The sequence below is a fragment of the Felis catus genome, chromosome B1 (genome assembly GCF_018350175.1).
Source record: "Felis catus isolate Fca126 chromosome B1, F.catus_Fca126_mat1.0, whole genome shotgun sequence".
Classification (NCBI taxonomy): Eukaryota; Metazoa; Chordata; class Mammalia; order Carnivora; family Felidae; genus Felis; species Felis catus.
In genome coordinates, this window is record NC_058371.1 from 53,658,625 (window position 1) to 53,686,370 (window position 27,746).

Consider the following 27,746-nt stretch of genomic DNA (forward strand, 5'->3'; position numbering starts at 1 on the left):
AAAACTATAAATGTTCACCTGAAATGCTCACAAATTTACATTGGTGTGCTCTATATCTTATGTTATCTTTGGTTTTTAGTTTTTAATGTATTTTTCTGTAGTAATTTCTCTTTCCTTAAATTTTAAAACAATCCTAAATTAGCAGAAGATTTACAAATATTGCACAAAACTTTTTTTTTCCTGAACCACTTGAAAGTATGTTGTTGAACTGATGCCCCAATACTTGAGAATATCATACAAATAAGAACATTCATTCTCTTAGACAACCACAATCTAACCGTTGAAACAAGAAAATTAACATGAATATATAGTTATTGTCTAATTCATGGACCCCATTCAAATTCTGTCAACTACCTGAGTATTGGCTTCATAGCAAAAAGATCCAGTTTAGAATCATGTCTTGTATTTAGTTGTCATTTCTCCTTGTTTTATTCGGTTTGAACCAGGACTTCATTCTTTTTTATGACTCTCATGATCACATTTAAAAAATATATTATTATCTCTTTATTTAGCAGAATGTACCTCAGTTTGCATTAGTAATTTTCTTCATGCTTCAGTTTAGGTAATGCATCTTAATAAAAATATCACAGAAGTGTTACTTTGTTCTGAGTGCATTTTATCAGATGGTGGACCATGTTAATTTTTGCCATCACTGTTAATGTTCATTTTGACTAACTGATTAAGTTGGTATATTCCCATATCTATCTATGTATCTATGTATCTATCTACTATCTATCTATCTATCTATCTATCTATCTATATGTATATACATATACAGAGGCATATACATACACACGTGTATATTTATGTATTTATTAATTTACATTTCCATTTTTACTTCCCTATTGAAAACCATGATTTACATTGATATCTCTAATGCATTGGTTTATTCTACTTTCTGAGTTTCCACATTTTAACTTCCTCTTCTGACAGTAAGAAATCTGGCTCCACACCAGCGCAGCTACCCCACTATAGGAACATCCTCCTCACTCTGGCTCCCACACCCTGGTGTGCTGCGAATCCCGTCCCCCAGATGTCCTTCTCATCCTATCTGTTTACCCACCCTTCCCATGGCCATCCCAACATGGACGCCTATCTTGTGTTGCCTGACAGAATGGCTTTAAGACTGCATTTTCAGGAAGAAAATGGAGGAAAGGGAACAGAAAGAAGAAACTGGATCCTATTTTTATGCTATTATTTTCAAACTTTTTTCAAGTATCTAACAAATGATTTAAAATCTGGATGTGAAGTCATCATATTTATTTCTATCAAGTAAAAAATAAAAGAATATCTTTCCTTGTGACCTGACTACATACATATGTGTGACATGTACATACATATGTACATGCATATAGATGTAAATACATTTTTTTTTGAGATTTAGTCTTTCAATTGCATTTTGGGTCTTTAAAAAGGGTGAGGTTTTAATACAACATTACATTAAAAATTTCTTGGAATCATTTTCATGAACACTTGGGCTGCTTTTTGTTTTTTCTTTGTTTGTTGGCTTGAGATTTACCTTGTGAACAATTTTTTCCCTGGTATGAATAGCAATAACATAATTGCCAAGGGTTTGCAATGTACTTTGCCATTTTGCCTCTATCCATCTCTGAATTTGAAAGGCATATTCTATTTCTTTAAGGGACATCTAAAAGAAAACATGCTGCTGAAAACATCTGTAACTACTGTCGTTTGCTTTTTGGGCCAACGATGGCTAATGTAATGAACAATTTAAAGGCACAATTTGCCATATGGATGCTATCGCAATTATTTGCTCTGTTGCTAAACATAGCAGTGTATTAGATGGATTTAACAGCTTTTGCACTGGCACAGAAAAGTAGCAGATTGGCCAAGGACTGCTAAACAGGTGCTCTCTGTAATGGCAATAGAATATTTACAATCTTCTCTGAGCTTCATTCTCTACAAAGTTTTTGAATATACTTATCAATAGCTAAGGTAGAAAGATTACTCTAATCTGCTGCTCTGATCTGCCATAGACCAGAAGAAGCTTAAAGTATAGAATACAGTGCTTCATAAACATTATGGTACTGCATCCATTTCATTCTTTGTAGTCTATCTACACTGTCACTGCCTGGGTCAGGGCCATTCTATCTCCCATCTGGACTATAACAGTACATTCCTGTTTTCTCTGTCTCAAAGCTTTTGCCATCCATTCAGCTATTCCCTGTGTTGTGTTGGTTCACTACACTACCATGATGAGAAATCTGTAATGGCAACTTCATCTTCATAAAGTAAATTCCATATACCTTCAGATCACATCAAAGCGATTCTATGATGTAGCCCAAGACTACGCTTAAAAACAATGACTTTTATTTTCAAATTTGTTTATACTTTTAGTACTGTTTTTTCATTTTTTATTTTTTTAAAAATTAAAAAAAAATTTTTTTAATCTTTATGTATTTTTGAGAGAGGAAGAGACAAGAGTGAGAGCAGGGGACGAACAGAGAGAGAGGGAGACACAGAATCCAAAGTAGGCTCCAGGCTCCGAGCCGTCAGCACAGAGCCTGATGTGGGGCTCGAACCCACGAACTGTGAGATCATGACCTGAGCTGAAGTCGGACACTTAACCGACTGAGCCACCCAGGCACCCCTTTTCATTTTTTAAAAAATAAAATTTTATTGGGGCTCCTGAGTGGCTCAGTGAGTTAAGCGTCTGACTCTTGGTTTCAGCTCAGGCCATGATCTCATGGTTCGTGGAATAGAGCCCTGCGTCAGGCTCTGCACTGACGGGTCAAGGCCTGTTGGGATTCTCTCTCTCTTTCTCTCTCCCTGCCCCTCCCATGCTGTCTCTCTCTCTTTCTTTCTCTCTCTTTCTTTCAAAATAAATAAACTTTAAAATAAAATAAAATTATATATATATATGTATATGTATATAAATACACACATACACACAAATATTTCGAGTGTCTGCTTTATTTTTGAAATTTGGAATTAAGGTTTAGTGCTTAAATTCATTCACCTTTCTTCCGGCTGAAGAAGAGAATACACACATAAGTAGTCAAATGAGAACCACATAGCACTCATGTATGTTCTAATCATCAGGCAAAGAACACACCTTACAACCAGGGGAATAAACGCTAATGCATAGACCTCAGACCACTGGGATTTACTTTACTACCACATGGAATTTAGACTTTGAAACCAGGCTGACTTTCTGTTGAGAAGGAGCTTTCTGAGTGTGATTGGAGTCATGTTGAAGAGGCCAGGGCTGAAATCTGTTTCATATAATATTGAACATCATGCTCTTAAATTATAAGTGAAAAAAGCCTCAATTAGTCACTCCTCCTTTGACCACTGCTCTTCTGTGGAACCATGTTATTTTCCTTATTTCACTCATTGACGTTACTATGCGAGCCTCTGGTAAACTCGGGATGCGAGTGCCACATTTTAGGGAGAAAACAAAAACGTCAGAGGAATCCGCCTAGCACAGTACTTAATACTGAGGCTTTCAGAACCTTCCTGGAATCACTAGGGCCTGCCATAAAGCCTAAGCGACACAGAAATGCAACTGAACGGATATCACTAACTTCAGGCGGCAGAAGCCCATGCTGAATGTTCACCTTTGTTCTATTTTTCACCGCTACTATCTAAAATTATACGGATAATAGTTAAATTTATAGGATGAAATTAAAAATATAATAAAGGATGCCTCGCTTTTTATTCAATGCCCAAAGAGAAATTAAATAAAAGTCAAAAAAACAAAGACCCTGCCTCTTGCTAGATTAAAATAAGAAGAATCACCACCACTGCCCCGCCCCCCACCGCTCGATGTTTTATTTATTCCAATTTCAGCCAAAGAGTTCACAGTCAGATGGAGCAAGCAGCCTTACAGTGACAGCTGTTCCCCCAACATGGATGTACTTCCATCAGCATTTTATTGAAAGATGAATTAACCCAATACCAATGCCCTGTTTTCCATCTTCCAAAGGCTGTGAGTCAACAGAGCCCAAGAGAATTTATTCCAGGCTAAACGATATTCCCCAGATTCATAGTACTGTTAACAGCAAAAGAAAATAATAGAGTTTCAGCATTCTTTAGAAAACACAGAATAACCTAGAAAATATGAAAGATTGTTTTTTTCAATATTCCAGATACTCTGTGTACATAGTTTAGAGTTCAATACCTGAGACTTACATAAGTCAAAAAAAAAAAATCTATCAGTTAATTGTGACTTCACGCTTCTCTTGAGATGGGATAAAATATTCATGAAATAAAAGATTCGTGTTTTCTCCTCTCTCACATAGTGACATACAAGACACCCCTAACATCTTACAGATTTGTAAATATTAAAAATGACAAAGAGGGGAGCCTGGGTGGCGCAGTCGGTTAAGCGTCCGACTTCAGCCAGGTCACGATCTCACGGTCCGGAGTTCGAGCCCCGCGTCGGGCTCTGGGCTGATGGCTCGGAGCCTGGAGCCTGTTTCCGATTCTGTGTCTCCCTCTCTCTCTGCCCCTCCCCCGTTCATGCTCTGTCTCTCTCTGTCCCAAAAATAAATAAACGTTGAAAAAAAAATTTTTTTTTTAAAAATAAAAATGACAAAGAAATATTAAAAAGAACTTCTCACTAATAGTCAAATAATTATAGCACCTCCAGGATTCAGGATTTTCATAGGGTTTTCCGCTTGTTTGTAAATTTTGGTTTTAAATTTATAGACAGAGTGTACAAACAGGAGAGAGGAGCAGAGAGAGAGAGAGGGTGGGGGGAAAGAATATCTTAAGCAGACTCGGGGGCTCAATCTTACGACTCTGAGTTCATGACTTGAGCTAAAATCAAGAGTTGCTCGCTCAACCAACTAAGCCACTCAAGGCCCCAAAGTTTTCTTGTTCTTAAACATCCATCCTTCATATTGAAAACAGTTTACCCTCTCTACCTGTTTAATTTTATGTTCTACACATCTTGATGCTCAATAGGCTTTGGTCTGTTTCTAACTGCACAACATTTACTTGTTTTAGTAGCATTGGTGACCAAACTTAAAATAAGCAACTCTCTTATCAATATCAGTGGCCTTGCATTTTCAAGGCCTTGTTCTAAGTCCTGACACCCATCTCTCTATTTCTTCACCTCTGGAAAAATCTCGGTTCATTTTTAGCACTGCGATATAATGGGCACAGATGTTTTCTAGTCTGGAATTCCTGAGTGGTTCCCAGCATCACTGCACATCTGAATCATCTGGGGAGCTTTTAAAAATATCAATGCTCTGGCTGCATGCCATAGCATCCAGGTTAAATTCAGGTATCCATCTTTTTTAAAGATCCTCATATGATTCCAATGTGCATAGGACCCATTGGCTTATGGATTGTAGACGTCAGTTTTGAATAATTTTGTGGGGGTTTTTTTCCTCTACTTTCTTCCAGCAGGACATATGGCTATCAGAAATTGAGTAGAAAAACAAAGATGAGAATCGTGCACCAGAAATCAAGAAAATGTGAACTGAAACCACAAATGATTTTAAACTATTCTGACTAATGAAACATTGTTTTGTTTTATTTTTATTATTATTATTATTAATTACTTTTAATATTGGTACAAAGAGACTCCTTTTTATCTTTACAAAGGATCAAGAATCAGAATGGCTTTGGAAATTTTTTTTAAATTTTTTTTAACGTTTATTTATTTTTGAGACAGAGAGAGACAGAGCATGAACGGGGGAGGGTCACAGAGAGAGGGAGACACAGAATCTGAAACAGGCTCCAGGCTCTGAGCTGTCAGCACAGAGCCCGACGTGGGGCTCGAACTCACGGACCACTAGATCATGACCTGAGCCGAAGTCGGCCGCTCAACCGACTGAGCCACCCAGATGCCCCATGGCTTTGGAATTTTTAACAGCAATGCAAGAAAATAAAAATAAAAGAGAAATGTCTTTGAAATTCAGAAAAAAATTTTTTTGAACCTAAAGTTTTCTACTAAATTTAGATGTTAAAAGGACATTTAGGGGTGCCTGGGTGGCTCAGTCAGTTGAACTTCCAACTTCAGCTCAGGTCATGATCTTGTGGTGCGTGGGTTCAAGCCCTGAGTTGGGCTCTGTGCTGACAGCTCAGAACCTGAAGCCTGCTTCAGATTCTGTGTCTCCCTCTCTCTCTCTGCTCCTCCCCCACTCATGCTCTGTCTCTGCCTCTCTCAAAGATAAATAAACATTAAAAAATAGTAAATAAGTAAATTAAAAGGACATTAAAAGAATTGTGAACAAGTGAATTCTCAAAAGCTTCACATCCTTATGCATCATTTCCCAAAAAATTCCTAAAGGATTTATTCTACTAAAATTAAGAAATAAGCCAAGTAAAAAAGGAAAGTCAGGGACCATGAAAGGCAATCTGACAGAAGAGAGATGGAAGTAAACCCCAGTATAATGATTATGGGAGGTCATAAGATGGCTGCTATGCTCCAGAGCAAAAAAAAAAAAAAAATCTAATTTTGGAATATATCCAAAGGAAGATAAAGCTAATACAATATCTGATGAGTCTGACATTGAAACATAATTCAGACATTTCAGAACTTCTGGGTAGGTTAATGATACATATGGAAGAAACTATGTGAAATACATAAAGAGTTTATCAACCTCAGGAAGGTGTTTACCGGGAAAGAAAAGTAATCGTAATTTATTGCATGGCTTGGTTGGAAATAATATTTACCTTGTCATAATGTAAAAAGTGAATACTAATCTAACAACAATGGCAGTGTAACCATATCTGTGTACTAGGAGGATAAAAAAAGAGGTTTACGTTAGTGGAGGTGGTGATAATGGGTTGAAAGAAAGCTAAATAAATCCTCCTCTGCTGTGGGTATCAGAATATATGCTTAAAATGGGAGCATCTAAAAGTAGCAAAATAAGTTCATTATTTAGAGAAAATTAGGTAAATCCCCAAAGAATCTATTATATAAGTTGGAGTGATTATCTCTAGCGAAGGGGACATAGAGGTATAGGGCAAAGGGCAGGCATCTTAGCTAAGGCTTATATATTAGTTTTTGTGTGTGGCATTATCTGACTAGTAGGTAGAATTTAACTCCGAGTTATTTTAACCCTTACCACATAATATTTCAGTGTTGCTGATTTATATATCCATCAGCCTAATAATAAAGTCTGTAGCTAGATAATGGAATCCTTGGGATGTAATGTTATGTGAAGGTCATGGTACAACTTGATATGATGGGAAAAAATGACTCCTAGAATCAGACTAGTGGTTCCAATTCTAACTATGCTATTCATTAGCACCTTATGTATCCTCTCTGAACTTTAATTCCTTTCTTGATAAGTGGTGTAATATTACCCATTTTCAGTGTTATATGGATTAAGTGGTATCTATGAATCAGCACAACACATGTTTAGTACATGAAGTACTAAACAATTTATGAGATCTTATTCCTTCTGCCCTGCTAGATGATAATGTCGTTGTGTTTTCTGCAATTTGGTGTACACAATTTGTAAATATTTAGTAAGTTAATGAATAAATGGATCTCAGAAAAACAAAAATTATTGGTTTTTATGATGAATGCTAAACGCACTTACAGGGGACTTCTGGAATGGCAGGATGATGTTTTCTGTAAATTCACTCCTCCAAAAAAAACAAGCAATAAAAATACTGAAAAACTGTCAAAGTTAACCTTCGGGAGCTCTGAAAAGCTTGCAACACACTGAGGAATGTGTATTCAAGTAAAACTGATAGGTTTCTCTAAAAACAGGGCATGTAAATATGGCTCCCCTCCTGAGCTCCTGGTAGCCTTGAAAACCAGCAGCCTCTCAACCATAGAAGCTTACAATCCAGAGCCTAGCAGGTATCAAAGTCCATCCCTAGAGCTATGTTATTTTTGTCTGGCCTGCTCCCTAGAAAAGTACCACTCAGATGGCTTATCGTTATTTGGCTTTGACTGGGAACTCCCTCAGTGGGAAAATCCTATCCCAGGGCATTTATTAAAAATGATCACAAAAGTGATCACAAAAGGGGCACCTGGGTGGCTCAGTCCTTTAAGCTGATGACTCTTGATTTTGGCTGAGGTAGTGATTTAGGGTCCTGATCTCAGGGTCCTTAGAGCTGAATTCTCTCTCTGCCCCTCCCCTGCCCCTGCCCTTGTTCCCTCCTTGTTCCCTCCCCTGCATGCTCTCTTGCACATGCACTCTCAAAAGAAAGAAAGAAAAGAAAGAAAAGAAAGAAAAGAAAGAAAGAAAGAAAGAAAGAAAGAAAGAAAGAAAGAAAGAAAGAAAGAAAGAAGAAAGAAAAGAAAATGATCATAAGAAACTGTTTTAACACTGCAGCTGCCTAACGCTGTGTGATACAGAATCCTCAGTGGCTGCACACTATGGGGAAATACAGACTATTAGTCCAGGAAAGTCACTAAACAACAAACAACAATAATAAACACCAGTAACAACAACTGGGCTTTGCAAGTGGGAGGTCTGGTTTCCAGGGTTGCCACACTGCATTATTTATTGTATCCAATTTTTAACAACAACAACAAAAATGAAAAGAAACAGAAAAATAGGGCCCATACATGGGAGGACAAAATCAATAGGAGCAGCCTAAAGGAGCTCCAATATCGGACTTACCAAATCAGACATTTACAAAGCCATTAGAGATATCAAGACCAAATGAGATTGAAGACTTATATAATGGCCAGCCTCAGTGTTCAAAGGAGACTATGAATTTGCGATTTTCAATTCAGATTATTTCACTGAGTGATTGCCTTCAATTTTATGCATCTGTGTGTACACAGATATAAAATATATATGTTCCTTTTTTTGAAAAAAACTGATCATGAAAAGCATGGAATTATTCAAAAATATTTTAGATGAGTATCTAAATAGTCTTTATGTTTTAATCTCTTTCAGGCCCTCCTGTTAATGTCACATGCAACATATTCATAAACAGCTTTGGCTCTATCGCTGAGACGACAATGGTAAGCATGTTTACTTTGTAACAAGTTTCACACTGGAGTATTTTGTAATTACATTAATGGCACATTTTCTGCTAGTGTTACGTAATTCAAAGCCAAAATTAATGTAATGATATTTAAAAAAATAAAATTAATGGTATAACTGAACTGTAATCAACTGCAGGCAATAACGTTTCATTTAGAGATGGTATAGTAAAGAAAACGTAAATAAAAACAAGAATGTTTTTTCCCATTTTGGTAATTAAATATTAAATCTCAAATTAAAACTAAAATTTTACCATATAAACCATTTCTTTTCAATACCCTTTATAAACCAGACATAAACATAGAAGTAAATAATTTCATGTTCAATTATTCTGTGTACTTAAAATGTGTTTATAATATTATTTTGAGTCTTTATTTGGTTACTTTTCCAAATGAATATAGTATTTGCTCAAACATTATAAATGTTTTGTGAATTGTGGTATCTGCCTTAATTTATTGAAACACTTTGAACAGAGACTTCTGTTGAGAACTATGTAGTTGAGAACATTTTATATAATGAAGTTATTAAAGCCAAAACAATTATCATTACAGACCAAATTTATTCTGATTTGAATTTTATAACTTTCTCTAATGATCATGTTGTATCTCTACCTTACCCTGTTGTATCTCTACCTTACCCTGAAGCTTTTGTTGTGCATTTTAGCAAAACTAAAATGCAGAGACAGACTTATGAGCCACTCATATCTGTAAAATTGTCTAGCAATTTTTTTTCTAATTTAAACTATGTATGGTGGTTCTTAAATTACCTAGAATTATAATCCATTCCTAAATTTAGCAAGTATAATTTGCATTAATTTTCAAAGTTGATGTTAGCTAAAATAGGATGTAAAATACTTAAAAATTTATTAGCTTCCAAAACCATTATTAAGTAAGTAGAGAACTATGTTCATTTTACGTATCTCAGAATGACTTGATAGCAAATTTTCTAAGAATAAATAATCTAATATGCGAATTATTATGGGTGGATATACAGGTGTGTGTGTGTGTGTGTGTGTGTGTGTGTGTGTGTGTGTGTGCTCATGGACGATCTATCTCAACAGGAAGAGACTTTACTTAGGCATCTTTTTTTCCCCTCATGTATGCAATATTTAGTCATTTAGTGGCATCTCTGTGGTTTTACCAGACTCAATATAATATAATTACAATAAAAGCATCAGTGAAGAGGAACTTAACTCACTTATTTGGGCATTATATAGAATTATCTTCACTACCGTATATAAATTCACATGAAGGTATGTGTGTGTAAACACAGAGAAAATGAGTATAATTTTCTTGCATAAGCACAGTGTGGTTCTAGTGCAATTCTGACTCTAAAATGACTATGATCCTGTTTTAAGCTTTGACATATTCTGGGTTTTCATTGAATATTTTGTCCTGATTTATATCCTGCATTTGTACTACTGGGGAGAAAAATTTTCCTCTACCCTTCAAGAATCTTTTGACTGGTTTAGGAATTAAGTCAACATGAGACAATTAACAGGAGAAAATTAAATATAATAACATACATATGAAGAATTCGCATGAACATAAGGGATTTCAAAGATAGTCAGGCAAAATGAGGTATATATGTCATCCTAAACTAAGGAGAAGGTGGTAGGAGTCTGGGACTTCAAAGGGAAGGACAGCAATTCACAGGAAGGTGAAAAAGAGTAAATGTTTGGTAAACAAGTGTCTGCTGGGCCACTCAGAAACAATGGGACATTGAGAGGACTTTAATCCAATAGGCCTTGCTAGGGCTCCTACCTGTCTACCAGACCTAGTTCACATTATAACTATAGTTATCTATGGTGCTAGCTCCCTTCCTGGAACAGGTCCTCTGTCTACATCCTTTTAGGCAGTTGGCAAAAAGAAAAACTTCCTGAGTCCTCTGGGGTTTTTTTAAACTTTTTTTTTTTTTTAATTTACTTGGGGGTGGGGAAGAGGGGCAGAGTGAGGAAGAGAGATAATCCCAAGCAGGCACCATACTGTCAGCACAGAGCCTGATGCAGGGGTCGATCCCACGAAGTGTGAGACCATGACCTGAGCTGAGACCAAGAGCTGGGTGCTTAACTGACTGAATCACCCAGGCTCTCCGTTGAGTCTTCTGTTTCTTAAAAATAATCAACCTAAAATAATCCATGTGCCGAAGAGACACATTTTGGGGGGAAATTTTTTTTCCTCTACAGTACATTCTTAGTCCAAATCATATTTAAAGATGAAGGAATCTCTACTGGCTTTTTTCTGCTTAGACTTTCCAAATTGTATTTCTAGCCCTGGCAACCTTTCTTTTTAATCGCTGCTATACATACTGTACAATCTCGAAAGCCTAAAAATATGTTTATACTTTCTCTTCTGCAAGATTGCTTCCACAAAATACTTTCAGCAGCAATAGTTGGAAAGACTTACAGCCTTACTTGTCTTTGTGGGATGGAGGAAGAGACTTGGAAAAAAGAAGACATGGCCAGATTTCCTTCTTATTAAACCTGAAAGATTGTCAGGTTCCTGAAGGTCTTTGCTTTTTATAGCATAATTCATCAGCCTGCCATAAATGGTTATAGCACACAATCTGCAGGGTGACGACACCAGCTAAATTTCTCATCTTTAATAATTTTAGACTTCCTTTATAAAATAATATTACATAAAAACTTGCAGAATATTATACATACACTCCCACAGTGACTCTTACTCAGTTTTATTTCCCTTCTGTAACATAGAAATCCTTTCAATTCCCACATATTCCATCATAATGTAATTTTTAAAAATAATTTAATGTTTATTTTTGAGAAAGAAACAGAGAGACAAAGCGTGAGCAGGAGAAGGGTAGCGAGAGAAGGAGACACGGAATCTGAAGCAGGCTCCAAGCCCACAAACCATGAGATCATGACCTGAGCCGAAGTTGGATGCCCAACCAACTGAGCCACCCAGGCGCCCCATCGTAATGTATTTTTTGAAATCATTTTTAGCATTTATCCTTTTCCTCTTCTGGGTCACAAGTAGCATCAATAAGCATTAATCAAACACCTCAGAGATTAATTATTATAAAATTTACTGTGTCCTCTTTGATATCTCTCTTTTTAGTCTTCTAAACTTTTAAACAGGTGATACTATATCTATTCGTGTAATCAGATTCAATATTCGTAAAATTTTTAATGGCATCAGATGGAAGAGCTGAAACATGGTGTACATATACATAAGAATGAATAAAATTAAAATTTACTATATTTAATATCTTAAGATTCATAAAAAATTTTCTTACCACTTAAGTTGATGTATTTTATTCATATTTTCTACATCATAGCTCTGCAAGTAAACTTGGTCCCATTATTTTATTTGTTGTGATGTTGTTTAAATTAATTTATTTTTATGGAAGCATTTATGTATTTTTAAAATATTTACATTCCTTATACTGATATAGTTTACTTTTGGTTTCACAATACAAATAGCCTAATTCAACTAAGAAGATGTATTAAAATTGAGAAGATTGAATTTCAAATGACCTGCAATCATTAATAAATATCTTTGCATCTGAGATCTCATATCTAAAATAAAACTAAATTATTCTCCCAATCTGTATATCTCTGCTTAACAAAGACATTAACTATCTTCAATGTCTATTTACTGACAAGATATATTAAGCTCCCTCTGCTGGTGTAGTTTCTCACAATTGTATCTCTCCACATTTAAAATTCACCCTTAGTCCCATTCGAGGTAATTATTTGATTCTTGAGAAAATAGCTCTAGTAGATATTCTACATATTTACCAATTGTTTGAAAATTAAGTTAATTTAAAATTTTAACATATTTTGCATCTTCTTCTTGTACCAAATCTGGGTTTTTTTTTTCAAATATTTATGTGAATTTTTCCAAGAGCGTAAGCTCAAATTTATTTTTACCCATGAAACTCCTCCTTTCCCAGTATAGATTTGTCTAATTAACTTAATGTAGTTCCAACTATTCTCACTTGAGTACAATTTTATTATTCTTGGCATATAGTCATCAACTTTTTTTCTATAGATATTGTGGAAATTTGAAACTCCCTTACCTCTCTCACATTTGGGTCATGTGTCATATATTATGAGATTCTCTAAGGGTGTGTTCAGCCTCCATTAGTCCAAGTTCACATTTTTCTTAAGCAGGCAATGATTGAACAACTATTGGAAACCACAGTTCTTAAAAACATTAAATTAAAGATAAAGTTGGTTTACCATCATTAGAGTCATTCTTTTTCCCCTTTTGTAACATGGCTTGGTAAGGGAGGTACGTCTGTCCTGCCTTCTAAACTTGGGGTGACAAAAGTTGCTCATGATTGTTTTCCTTGCTTCTCTGAGGGGAGGCTTAAGATCTCCACATTAATTTGAATCCTAAGTAAAACATAAACTCTTGCAAACCTGTGATGAGTTCTGGATAAGGCTTATATGCCAGGCTGAAAAAATTTGTAAGTTGGGCTTTAAAAAAAAAATCATAGATGAATGTAGTAATTTGGGTGTGTATATATAGCAGTGTCTCAAACTGAATATATTGGCTTAACCTATCTTCAGAAAAACAGATGGCTCTCCATCTTGTTACACATATGTTCTCAGAGAGTTAGAAAACTGCTCGGCTATGTGCCTTAAGTCAATATTTACTCATTGAACCATTACTTTTCACTAGTGCTGATAGAATAAATTATTTTTACAAAATAAAAACAAAAAAGTTAGCTATTTTGGTATAAAAGTTTTTCAGGTGTTTGTATACAAAGACATATGGCGGCGTTGGGTGAGAGTATCTGAGGGTCTGCTGTGATCTCACCGAATTGCCAAATAGCACATTTTCTCAATTTTTCACAGAAATGATGGCTTTATATAATCATACATTTGTACATGCTACGTTGAATCATCAATTAGAATTTCCAAAGAAGTCTAAGCCAGTATGGCATAAAAAAATTTATAGTAGCCATTTATAGATTCTTTTTATTTTAGGTTAGTTTAGTTTAGTTTAGTTTTTTAAAAGTAGGCTCCATTCCTCGTGTGACACACCTGAGCTGAGATCAAGAGTCATACACTTCACTGACTAGTCACCCAGGGGCCCCTCCATTTACAGACTCTTCTTTTTTTCCATTTACAGAGTCTTAATGGAAAATCCTACATGTTCTTTTTTTCTAAGTGTATTTTTTTTATCAAATAAAGTTTTTTATCAAACTTATTACCTATACAAATTTTTGCATAGGTGATATAAATAACACTCAATTTTCTATCATCTTAAGATATTAAACATTAAAAAGAAATTGAAGCTGACCATGTACTCTTTCCCCAAACACTGCTTCCCTGCCTTTCCAAAAGAGGCTTTGCTTCTGAATTTAATATGAAGACATAAAATTCCATTCTACATTATGAAAATGTGAACAAAATGGCCATACTATAGTATCCACATAGAATTTGATTTTTTTGTTCAAATTCATGTTTTTTAAGATAAGCCTTAGACTATTTCATTCATTTTTATTTCAAGGAGTATTCTACATTGCATTTATTCATTCTACATTTGCTGGATATTTTGACTGTTTTTAATGTTTTTACTACTACAAAAACTCTGCATTGAAAATTGTTGCACATTATCTTCTAACAGGCATAGGCAAAATATTCCACAGGGTATATACCCAGGAGTGGAATTATTTGGCACAAGGTTAGATACTCAGAAGTGAAATTGCTTGGCTCAAATATTACTGTATTGCTCTCTAATGTGGCCATTCTGTCTTAAAGACCTACAATTAATTTTATGAGATTTTCTCATGTTTTACATCACTCACAGATAGTATTTACCTACTTTGGACATAATTGCCATTATTACGTACTGCCTTGATTAATAGTGTGGTTACGCATTTTACTGGAGTGTCATTCATTCATTCATTCATTCATTCATTTTTGCCATTCTGGTATCCTTTGTGCAAAATGCCTCTTCTACATTTATGTCTTCTACATTTATGCTCGTTTGTTTTTATAATGTATACACCAACATACACCACACACACACACACACACACACACACACACACACATTATTCTGAACATGAATGCTCTGTTACGTGCATTTTAAATACCAATTCTGCTTTTGTTTAGTGTGTTCATGATATTTTATGATGTATAAATTATTTTTATTTTAATTTATAAAATTTAACATTGTTTTACTCACTGGTTTGTCCTTCTTTGTCTAAAGAAATCCTTCTCTCACTCAAGTTCAGAAAGATATTTTCTTATATTTTCTCCTCCTGAAAGCATTTTGCTTTTCCTATTAAGGTTTTAGTGCACCTGGAATTTTGTGTAATTGTTTATATGTGTACGATGTGCAGTAGGTATTTATTTTTATTTATTTCACAATTGAATAATTACTTCTAATAGTTTGCAATTGTACCTCTGTCATATCTATCCCTAGATGGAATAAGTCTGTTTCAAAATTTGTAATTTTGTGCCAATGCTGAATTTATCTATGCCTGCATCAATATTATAGTCTTATTTATTATAGCTTTAAATTGGGCTTGATATTTAATAGGACAACTTCTCAAACATACTTTATTCTTTTTCAAAGTATTCTTAACTCTTCTTAGAAGTTTGCTTTTTCAGGTAAATTTTAGAATCACCTTGTCAAGTTCCACAAATTAAACTGGAATCTATGAATGAATGTTGAGAAAGTTGTCATCTTAAAATACTGAATCTTTCCATCTATGAATATAATGTATCTCTCTTTTACTTAAATATTATCTAATATTATTTAACAAAGATAGAACTTCTCATAAATTTTTTACATATCTTATAATTTTAATAATTACTCCTTATTTTTATTTTACTTTGCAACACTTTAGCTGTGTTTTCTAATTCTTTATTGCTGGTACATAAGAATATGATTGTTGCTTACATTGGTTTAATATGCTTTCATTTTAGCCCTAAAATGTTACAGTTCCTTCATGCAATCATTTTATCTAGGAATAATATGTTGATTTGTTCCTTTTCATCTTTATATGCTTGACATCTTTTACTTGTCTTGCGGTTTTAGCAAAAATAGTGTTGAGTGAAACTTATTTTATACCTGGTCTTAAAAGGGATATTTCTAATACTTGCAGAATAAATGTGATGCTTGCTTGAGTTTGATATCCTTTACCAGAATTAGTTCCCTCTTTCTGTAGAACACAGAAATCATTAAAACAGAACACCCCCCAAAACAGTAAGTCTTCTAATCCGTGAACTAGGGTATCAGTTTATTTATCTTCTTCAGTTATTCTTAGCTACATTTTTTAGAGCTTGTCATATATTTTGTTTATTCTGAAGTATTGATGTATGATAATAAATTTTACATTAAAATTCTTCAAATAATTTTTTATTCTAGAGTAGTTTCATATCTATAAAAAAGTTACATAGTGTGGAGTCCCCCCATACCTCCTTCCCAGTACCCTCTACTATTAACATCTGGCATTAGTATGATACATTTGGCACAACTAACGGACAAGCATTTGATAAATTATCATTAACTGAAGTCTGTACATTTTTTAGTATTTCCTTATTACTTCTAATGTCTTTTTTCTGTCCCTAGACCTATCCAGGATACTATGTTAAGTTTAGGTGTTCTGTCTCCTCTCCTTATACTTTCTGTATATTTTATGGTCTTAACAGTTTTGAGTGCTGGTCAGGTACTTTGTAGAATGTCTCTCAGCTGACATTTTTCTTTTTTTTTTTTTTTTTTTTTTTTTTTTTTTTTTTTTTTTTTTTTTAATATGAAATTTATTGACAAATTAGTTTCCATACAACACCCAGTGCTCATCCCAAAAGGTGCCCTCCTCAATACCCATCCCCCACCCTCTCCTCCCTCCCACCCCCCATCAACCCTCAGTTTGTTCTCAGTTTTTAAGAGTCTCTTATACTTTGGCTCTCTCCCACTCTAACCTGTTTTTTTTTTTTTTTTTCCTTCCCCTCCCCCATGGGTTCCTGTTAAATTCTCAGGGTCCACATAAGAGTGAAACCATATGGTATCTGTCTTTCTCTGTATGGCTTATTTCACTTAGCATCACACTCTCCAGTTCCATCCACGTTGCTACAAAAGGCCATATTTCATTTTTTCTCATTGCCACGCAATAGCACTGCTAGGAATTTATCCAAGGGATACAGGAGTACTGATGCATAGGGCCACTTGTACCCCAATGTTCATAGCAGCACTCTCAACAATAGCCAAATTATGGAAAGAGCCTAAATGTCCATCAACTGATGAATCAGCTGACATTTTTCTTATGACTAGGCTGGAACCATGAGGTTTGGAAGGAAAACCACAGAGGTAAAGTGCCATTCTCCTCACTTTATATCAAGGGTGTGTGCTGTCACTTTGTATACTATGTATTCTCATTAGCAGTGACTTGTCAGACTTCGCCACTGTAAAGTTAACTCCTTTTTTCCACCTTCTCCATACAATATTCTTTGGAAAGCAGCACAAGGACCATACTTAAGAATAAGGAAGAATTACTCTCCATCCCCTTGAGGGAATCATATTATCTGGCATTCTTCTATATAAGACATTTATCTATTCTTCCCCATTTATTTATTTGTCCAATGATTTATTTATACTAATATGAATTCATGGATATTTGTTTTACACTTTGGGTTATAATTCAAAAGTACATTATCTACGTTTTTGTTCAAGTCATTCCAGTTTTGGTCATTCAGTTGACTCCTGTATCCTTTTCACATATTTCCATCATTTTGTTTTTTTATGTGCACTTTCTTGCATCCTACTACTACAAGATGTTCCAGACTCATCTTGTATCTTCCCTGCTACAACCCTAGAATCAACAATTTCTCCACGGATCCCTGGCTATTTTTATTGGAGAATGGTATTAGAAACCCAGATCTGGTTACTAGGTACGGTCATTGCCACAGAAGTGTCATTATTTCTAGGCACTCTGAGCAGACAGAGCTTGGAAACGTGTGTATGCATGTGTGTGCAAATGTTATAATTTAGACTGTATTTTCCAGTTGTTTCTATAAATATACAAACAGACAATTATATCTTAGAATATTGACGAATATCCTAAGAACTTGATAACTTAGGTAGTTTTGGTACTACTTTGCCACTTTCTTTGTATTGTCTATGAATATGCTCATGCAAAAGGTTAAGACATTTGTGCACCTTTCTTTCTGTTCTTTACGCTTTAAATCTCTCTTCCTCTTCTTCCCTCTCTCCTTCTCCTCCTCTTTCCCTCCCTTTCCCTCCTATGTTATTTGCACTGGTTCACAAGTCCTGTACAATAATAAATAAAATGGATGGAGAGTGACCACCTTTGTCTTTTCTCTGATATCAGTGAGAAATCATGTAATATTTTGCAATTAAAAATGGTATTAACTGCAGATTTCTCCTCAACGTTCTTTATCAGACCGAAGAGTTTTCCTTCCATTACTTATACACTGAGTTGTTTTTTTTTTTAATCATGAGTAGGCATTCAATTTCATTCAGTGCTACCAGCATTCATTGAAATGATTGACTTTTCTCCTTCATTCTGTTAGTAATATGGCTTATATTAAAATCAATCAAATATATATTGATTTTCAAGTAGAAAATCATCTTTGCAGCTCTGGGATAACTCCCCTATGACCATAATTGATTAGTCTTTTTATATATTGCTGGTTTAATTTATGATATTTGGTGTAGGATTTTTGCTGCTGTGTTCATTTTGGATACTGAACTGTGATTATCTTTTCTTATATTGTCAAGAGCAGTGTGTGGTATCAGTTTTATGCTAGTTTCAAAAAATTAGGAAATATTCATTCTTCCCCTACTCTGTAAAATAGTTTGCATAACACTATCATTTCTTCCATAAGTATTTGGTAAAATTTACTAGTAATGCCATCCATGTTAGTCATTTTACTTAGGGGAAAGATTACATTTACAGATTCTACTCTTGAACAGATAGAGGACTATTCACTTTTTCTACATTTTGCAAAAGTTGTTTTTAAGAAATTTGTCCATTTCCTTAAAAATTTCAAATTATTGACATAAACTTATTTATAATACAATATCATTTCCTCTGAGGTATCTTTTTAATGTCTTCACTTTCCTTACTTTGAATAATAATTTTGTTTTAGCTCCCTTTTTCTGAATTAGCTTACATATGGATTTACTTTTGTCTGCTAGGAATTTTTGCTGCTTTCTGATCATTACTATGATTAATGTTAATCTTTTAAAGATAATAATAGTCAGTTTTTATCACTCCCTTTGTTCTTTCTGTAAAATCTATTACACTGAATATTCTGTACCTCGTTCTCTCCATCAGAGTTTCTATCTCTTTATATTTCTGTGCTGCACATTCCTTATATTTAAGAATTGTCACTGGTAAATAAATTATTGGAAATCCATAAAAATCCCAAATAAGCTGTAATTTCATACCAATCCACTTTATATTTCTTCATAGCAAGTAACTCAATGACTTACATAAGGCAATTCATTCACACACTACGATGATGATGTTTTTCTGACAGCACTTTATTTGGCTCTTAGGATAGCATTTAACTCTATGTACTGATTTGACAAATAGACTTCATTGACATCCTATTATTTTATTCAATTTAGTGTTTTTAAATTGTTTAACGTTTATTCATTTTTGAGAGACAGAGAGATACAGAGTGTGAGTGCACAAGGTGCAGAAAGAAAGAGAGACACAGAATTCGAAGCAGGCTCCAGGCTCTAAGCTGTCAGTCAGCACAGAGCCCAACATGGGGCTGGAACCCATGATCACTGAGATCATGACTGGAGCCAAAGTCTGTTGCTTAACCGACTGAGGCACGCAGGCGCCCCTTATTCAATTTAGTTTTAAGTACTCTTTATCTTTTTAATATTTCACTTAAATCCATAGACATTTACTTAGAATTTTTTTTAAATTGATGTTTATTTATTTTTGAAGGAGAGAGACATAGAGCATCAGTGGGGGAGGGGCAAAGCGAAAAGGAGACACAGAATCCGATGCAGGTTCCAGGCTCTGAGCTGTCAGCACAGAGCCTGACACGGGGCTTGAACCCATGAACCGTGAGATCATGACCTGAACCGAAGTTGGATGCTTAACTGACTGGGCCACCCAGGTGCCCCTAGAATTTTTTGATTATGGGCTCCACAGAGCAGCAATCCACTCTGCAATATTCATTATTATATCATTAACAACTAGAATAATTCTTAGCACAAAGTAACTCTTAATTATATATTATTGAATATCTGTATACATGTATTCTGGCCAACAAAGAGTCTTTTTTCCAAAAAGAAAACTTCACTACTGTATCCTTGTAAGAGTGTATAACTGTTTATTACTTGTATTGCTTCCCAATATGGTCTAATTTTGCATTTCTGAGTCCTGGTCACTGTTTTAATTTTTTTAGTGTTTTATTTTATTTTTTGAGAGAGTACAAGTGGGAGAGGGACACAGAGAGTGGGACAGAGGCTCTGAAGAGGGCTCTTTGCTCACAGCAGTGAGCCTGATGTGGGGCTTGAAGTTACAAACCATGAGATCATGACCTGAGCCAAAGTCGGACACTCAACCGACTGAGCCACCCAGGTACCCCCTGGTCACTATTTTAAATTGGTGCTACAGTCTCTTAAATATGAGCTAAGTAACTAATTGTGCAATCAAATTACTGTTTGCTAACATTGCTCAAATGAACATGGCTTTTTTATTAAAAAATTTCCTTGTAATTTTATCTTTCCTCAAAAAGTATTTGCTTTTTCAGCTGTATTGATATAGATAAGTTCATTAAAACATTAAAATTTTGTATGTAGACTTCTCTATGATAAGAAATTAGAACTCTTATTTTATAGTGCTTATGACAATCAAAGAATAATGCTTAAAAGTCTAAACTATTAAGATGTGATTGTTTCCGGTATCAACTAAGTTTAACCATAACTTTTTTATGACAATTGAAAGGAAATGTGTGTAATTTGAAGGAAAGTCCATTTTTTTTCTATCTTTTTATAAACTTTTCCAAAAATGAGTCATTGGTCCTTAGTATCTTTTGTCAATGGCTTAAGGTCTTGTAAAGTTTCACTTTATGAGCCTCATGTAGTGTTCAATGACTATTCCTGTATAATTCATATTTCTAGATTTAATAATGTTAATGTAGCATATGACTAGATGGACCCTATTCCATTTCCTTTTAGGAAAGCCTGAACACATCCTGCTATCCATTTAACATTAAGCTTATGTCTGTTAACATCTTATCCTCACCATCTTATTTTTCTCACTTTGAGTAATTGGGTAAAGCCTAACCAAATATAGCAATGGCATTGGTCTGAAAGATTTTTAATTTCAAGCATGAGTAACCAGTGAGTGGCAGTATAAATGTGTTCTGAATATCATTATAAGCATGAATCAGAAATAGGGTATATTTATGGGAAAGGTCGCAGAAAGATAAGTATGCATGAAGGTTACACATCCTGGCAACCCCATCAGAAATACAAATAAATCTCTGCCTGGTGTAGTCATCCACAAGACCGTCCTTATGTTCATGTATCTCAAAAAGAGACTGTCTATCCTATTCGCACAGGTAAAGTTTCTTATCAAGAATAGCACAAAGAATACAATTGCTTAATTGTGCTGTGATGTTATTAAAACAAACATGATCTTTAAAAGCATATTTCCAGTGCTCCAGGAGAAAAGTGCCAAAGAGAAACTCTTAACAGAAAGAAAGCTTTAAGTGGAGAAGGGAGTTGCCAAGCACATAGTTCTGCAGTTTCTCTACTTTATTGGACCACATATTTTTGTAGAATTTCCTGTTCTGGCTAAGCAGGCTGAAAACTTAATTGTGTTTTGTTGATGCATTTGAAATATTTGGATTAAGACAAAGTGAGGAAGATTATAGGGGTACATGTAGTGTCACTTAACTCTCTTCTCTGCCTACTAAAGCTAATTTATAATGGAAAGTTACTATTATCTGCATGTGGTCCTCTCTAGAGGAAGATGTTGTATAGAATTCACTGCTACCGGATCAATTAAGCACTTGTTGGCCACCTAACATGGCATAAAAATGACCTGATTCTCATGAACAATTCATAGCAATGGTATTCATCTTCAAGGTATTTATTATCATGCAACCTTTTTCTAAGAGAATTTGATTTTTCTAAAAGAATGCACTCCAAAATGTCATTTCAACTTCTATAAAGATAAAATGGGCAGCAAGATAGGGAATTGTGTTCTCTAAGATGATTGGCACTAGTCATAATTTGTTACTTAGTCATGAATTTAGCGTGTCAATTAATGTTAAGTACTTGGCAATCAATTTAAATTGCAAATACCTCTTCAGCTGTGATTTTGAATCTCTGACAGATGAATGAGTTAAAGTTAGCACTGACACTCTCTAGACCAGTTAGACGACACGTTTCCATTGCTGTGATGAAACTAGCAGCCCATCTACAAACAAGACAACTATGCTTCACATGGACTCAAACGAGCCAGATGACAGGGACCTGAGGCTGGGCCACAAGTACCCTGTCAAATAGTAACAGATGCAGGCAAATAGTTAAGCAGTTCATGTTCAGAGAGTTGGTTGGAAAGTTCCCACTTAACTAACCCTACCTAACAACGATGCGCGCGCGCGTGTGTGTGTGTGTGTGTGTGTGTGTGTGTGTGAAATGAGTTTTAGTACTTCAGGATTTGGTTTTAAAAACATAAGGAAGGGGCGCCTGGGTGGCGCAGTCGGTTAAGCATCCGACTTCAGCCAGGTCACGATCTCACGGTCTGTGAGTTCGAGCCCCGCATCAGGCTCTGGGCTGATGGCTCGGAGCCTGGAGCCTGTTTCCGATTCTGTGTCTCCCTCTCTCTCTCTGCCCCTCCCCCATTCATGCTCTGTCTCTCTCTGTCCCAAAAATAAATTAAAAACGTTGAAAAAAAATTAAAAAAAAACATAAGGAAAATAATTTTGTTCTTAATCTCATTAAGAAGGCTCAATAACAAACTATTTGTTCTATGAGAGAGCATGAAGATACATAGATTTATTATGAGCACATATGTATTACTATGATATGCACCATCTTTTAAAAATTCTCCTTAGTAGTTTCTTGGAATGTTGCCAACACCCTATAGAGACTAGCTACAGCATAAGACGAATAATCCTTTCATAAAGTTATATTAAGAGGTTTAATTAACACTAATGAGCTTATAACATATATCAACATTGAGTAGATAAACTGTATATATTCACAGATGAGTCCTGGCAACCTTCATCTGTGATACCCATTTAATTTATCTGTAGATGATATTGAAGTCTTATTTTTCCTCTTAGGGGAAATTTGGGAGTACTTTCGTCTCCATTAAGTCTTCCAGCCCTACTGGGACTCTTCTTCCTACAGATTTTTAGAATTACCGAAGAATTCCTCTCTGCTTTTCCCTATCTGAACTCTTATCTCCCTCTTGGAGGGAGCCAAGATGGCAGAACAGCATGAATTCTCATCTCCCTCTCTCCCACTTGGACTTGCCTCCATCCCTTAGACAATGATTAGGCAGTGATGTTTCACCTACAGACTTCCAGGAAGTCTCTGGCCTGGTGCATGAGTCTCCCCCAGAGGTAGTAAGAGAACAGCTGATCCGTCTCTGAGCTAATGGGATGAAATTTAACCCCCTTCTTTGCTGGAAGTCATTTTGTTTGATTTAGGTTGTTCTTGCACTGATTTTCTCTTTTCTAAAACCATTGTTTATCCATATCAGGTCTCCCTGTAGTTTCTGCTCACTCAGTCTTTTGATGAACATTTAATTTTTAATATGCCCTGTATTATATGCATGTTAAGTACACATACTAAGAAATAGTCACTAAAATGGTTAAAAATTCTAAGTATATTTTACTATCATATTTTAACTTGCTGTAAAGATAATTGCCATTCCTCACCCATGTGCTATAAAATTAAATATGATTAATCAAAATTTGACAGCAGATCCGAAAAGAAACGAATAAGCTCAGCTTCATTGTTTCTTTAGTTTGCTGGAAGATAATGTTCCTCCACCATTTTTTCCTGTTATGCCTCCCTAATGAACATTTTTAGACATTGTTTTCCCTAATTGCCCTCTCTATGAAATTTTAGCAATTCAGATATCCCATGTATCTGTTTATATATATACTCTGTGCATATCTCTGACTTACATGTGAAAGGAGTAATATTTTTTTCATTTTCCAAGAACCAATTTTTGCTCCCTTGAGAAGAATATTGTCATTGTTAAGAATGTGTACTCCAAAGTGTACTTATATTTATAGGTGTACTCATGAGTTCACTTGCCCAAAGCTAATATTTTTCTCTTCATTGCTTGGTAGCATATGGAACAGCAGGAGAAAGTGGGACAAAAACACTGTGAATTCTGAGGGGGGAGAAATACATTTTTATGCCCCTGGCTATTTGCAAAACTAGTAATGCACATGGACTGCAGGCCAAAGCATATTCTCTGTCTCATTAATGTGTTAACTTCTTCTGTTTTAGATGTTATTTTTCAAACTTTATATGTGTGCCTGCACACACACACACACACACACACACACACACACATGCCCCTACACTAATTGTATTTACATTCAGATTTGCTTCATATTTATTTTCTATGTCTGATACACAGGCCATATTTGTTTTCTTTTCTTTTTTTTAAATTAAAAAAAATTAATATTTATATATTTTTGAGAGAGAGAGTGAGAGAGAGAGAGAATGAGTGGGGGAGGGCAGAGAGAGACACACAGAATCCGAAGTAGGCTCCAGGCTCTGAGCTGTCAGCACAGAGCCCAGTGTGGGGCTCACACTCACAAACTGTGAGATCTGGACCTGAGCCAAAGCCGGATGCTTAGTTAACTGAACCATGCAGGCACTCCTCCTTTTCTACTTCTGTGATGTTATTTATGTTTTGCTTTTACTCATAACCACTGTTGTATCCTATATTTCACGATTTAATAAAATGGATCTCAAAATACTTCCCATGTAGTTCATTCCTCAAGCCTGTTCCAGTGGCAACAGATCTTTGTGAGGTACACATAGTACATATGATATTACTGTCATGGCTAAGATAGAAGAAAGTTTTATAAAGGTATAATTTACTCAAAAATAGAAGAAACTGTGACTTAGATCTCTCAAGGGAAAGTTCTTCATGAGATATGTTTAAGAATTGTCTGAAAACTTCCCCGAGAACTTGAAGATCAACCCCTCTATGAGTTAAGCTTCCAACAGAGAGGTGCCCAGAACCCAGATACCAGGCCTCTACCCTGCTTTTCCTCCCACTCCCATTAACTACGATGTGTCTTGGGGTAATCTTTTCAAAAGCTTGTTGCTGATTGTGGATGCCATGTTTCACATTCCATGTATTTTCATGCATAGCCCTTGAAGTAAATTGTCTGGGGGCTTCCCCCACTTTCTCTCTCCCTCCTTAATTTGTCCACTGTCCCCTTTGGAATCTCTGTTTCTTAGTTGACAAACTTACCTACCCCGATCCACCCCCCCATACATACCCTTTATGATGAAGAGTATCTCCATTGTCTTAGTATCACAGAAGGACTCTCTCCACTACCTCTGCAATGCTTGTAAAGGTCTCCCATAATCCATGGACTTCGGGTCAGGAAGTCTTCTCCACTTCTTCATTCCACTTCCAGATACTTCTTCAGTCCTGCTTTGAAGCTACTATCTTTGAGTCTCCACATTTCTCCCCTGCTTTGATTCATCATATGCCAGTGTTGTGTTTACTCTACTCATCCTTCTAAGACTTGAGCAGCTGATCCAGAGTCTTCTCCATCTGCCTTAATTTGACATGGTAGAACATCCAGCACCATCATCCCCCAACCTCCTCACCTTTAATAAATATCTTTTTCACTTAAATTCAATCATCCACCTCCATGGATCTTGGGATCTCATGGGACTTGGTCAAAACATGAAATCTCCTCCAAAGGCTGAACAAATTCAAACATCTCAAACTTTGACATTAATTTCAAATCTCTTTCTCTCTTTGGTCTTTCAGCACTGAATTGCATAAAAATAAAACACAGTCTAGTTATTTTATATGGAAATGGATACAGTCCAAAGAATAAAATATTTACAAAAATGTGAGAAGGGTGGGTAGAGGCAGCTCTAGGTTGATTGTTATCCAAAACTAGCAGTTTCATTGTTACTTGATGAATGGGTCAAAAAGAAAAAAAAAAGAAAAAAAAGAAAGAAAAAAAGGCATCATACTCAAATATGGTGTATGTTGCTGCCATAATTCAAAGAAGTCCAGGCAGCATTGTTCCTCTTTCTTGGTGGGAGGGAAGCAACTTGCTCTGCATGTTTAAAGAGATATCAAGACATGTTGTAATTCCTTGATATCCTGAAACTTTGTTGAGTTTCTTGGGGTTATCTCCTCTTCTCTGGCTCTTATAATGCTATCTGTTATTTTCTACTCACCTATTCTAGCAGCATGGTATCTTCAATATTGTAGACCAGTGGGATGTCTTGTGATGCTGGACTATCAGTGTTCTCATGATCTTAATTACGGCAACTAGGCTGCAGAGTTGGATCTATTCCATCTTTGCAAAACAGCAAAGATATTTCTACGAGATAAAAGTTAATGCTTCTGATGTTCTCTGCTTAAGAATTTAGAAGAAATGTATTTAACACATCAGTCATAAACCAAGTGCCAATGACCCTATTGGTTTGCTCCAACAAAGAGATTATACATATGCAAACAACAGCTATAACTGAAGTAATTAGCTGAATTAAGGACATCCATAGGCATTTCCGAAGATTCAAGTGTCTTCTATACAGGCCAAAAAGGAAAGTCAAATAGAGATGTTAAAGGGATCATACCTCACCATCATACAAGTCTTTGAAGGAGTCATTAATATCTTTGGCACCCGCAGGAATCCAATACTGCTCTTCGCTAATTATGTTGGCAAGAAAAGGGCTTTAGAGAATTCCATGTTGGTATTCCTGCCTTCATAATTCTTACTGCATAGGCAAAAGGGATTATATAAGAATTCTGTAGTTGATGACTTTACGTATATCCAGCCATTCACTTAGGAAATGAGAAAATACCACAAAATGTCTTCATAGAACTATTGGAACAAATGTGAGATAAATTCTCATCCAAATTTCATTATTATCTGGCTCGCTCATAACCTGCTACTCACACCAGTTGACAATAGTAGTATTTTGTATGTCTGGGAACTGGAATTAACTCAGAATGTGGTTCAGTGTTCTCAGAAACATTGTTCTTCATAGTTTGTGTTCCTCAGCATATGGTCAAAATTAACTGCTGTGGGTCCCTGTAGGAAGAATCATGACATGTGTTTGTGATGTCCTTCTCTAAAGGAGCTTGAATCTGTGAACTCACTCATGTTTTCTAATTAAGTGAAGTTTTGTGTCTGTCTTGGTAACTCAAGTAAAACCTATTGGTCAGCATTAGGGTTCCTTTGATTGTTCAGAATGAGTAGAATCTTCCTTACTGAACCACCTATATATTTGAAGCCTATGAATCAACCATCTACAATCGAATTCACATGTTCTGAATACCCACTCCAATTCTGCTCCAGTTATGTAATCATGTCTACTTTGCCTCTGGGGTTAAGTAAGTAATGCTAAATGATATCTGTCACTCTGACAACTAGCATTTACTATTGAAATCTGGAAGCACATTTCAGTGGCAATGTGTCCAGCTTAAGAGGAAAGCCATAACAGTGCTGTTTTAAAAGGTTGTTCCTTCACTCAACAATGTATGTTTCAAAGCACTGATAAATGGGCCCCCCTCAGAGTACATAGCTATGGGGAATGAATGAATTAGTTACATATTTAAAATTGTTTCTATGCCCTTACTTCACAAGTCTTTGGATAT

The 27,746-nt window shown here is 35.5% G+C and overlaps 1 protein-coding gene across 2 annotated transcripts in view; it reads left to right on the forward strand.

Annotated features, from left to right (window-relative positions):
- Nucleotides 1-27,746, forward strand: part of GLRA3 (glycine receptor alpha 3) — a 199,553-nt gene that overhangs the window by 59,190 nt on the left and 112,617 nt on the right. For both annotated transcript variants that reach the window (XM_023252660.2, XM_023252661.2), the window contains exon 3: nucleotides 8,844-8,911. In XM_023252660.2, the coding sequence (XP_023108428.1) occupies nucleotides 8,844-8,911 (68 nt within the window). The remainder of the gene's footprint in view (nucleotides 1-8,843; nucleotides 8,912-27,746) is intronic.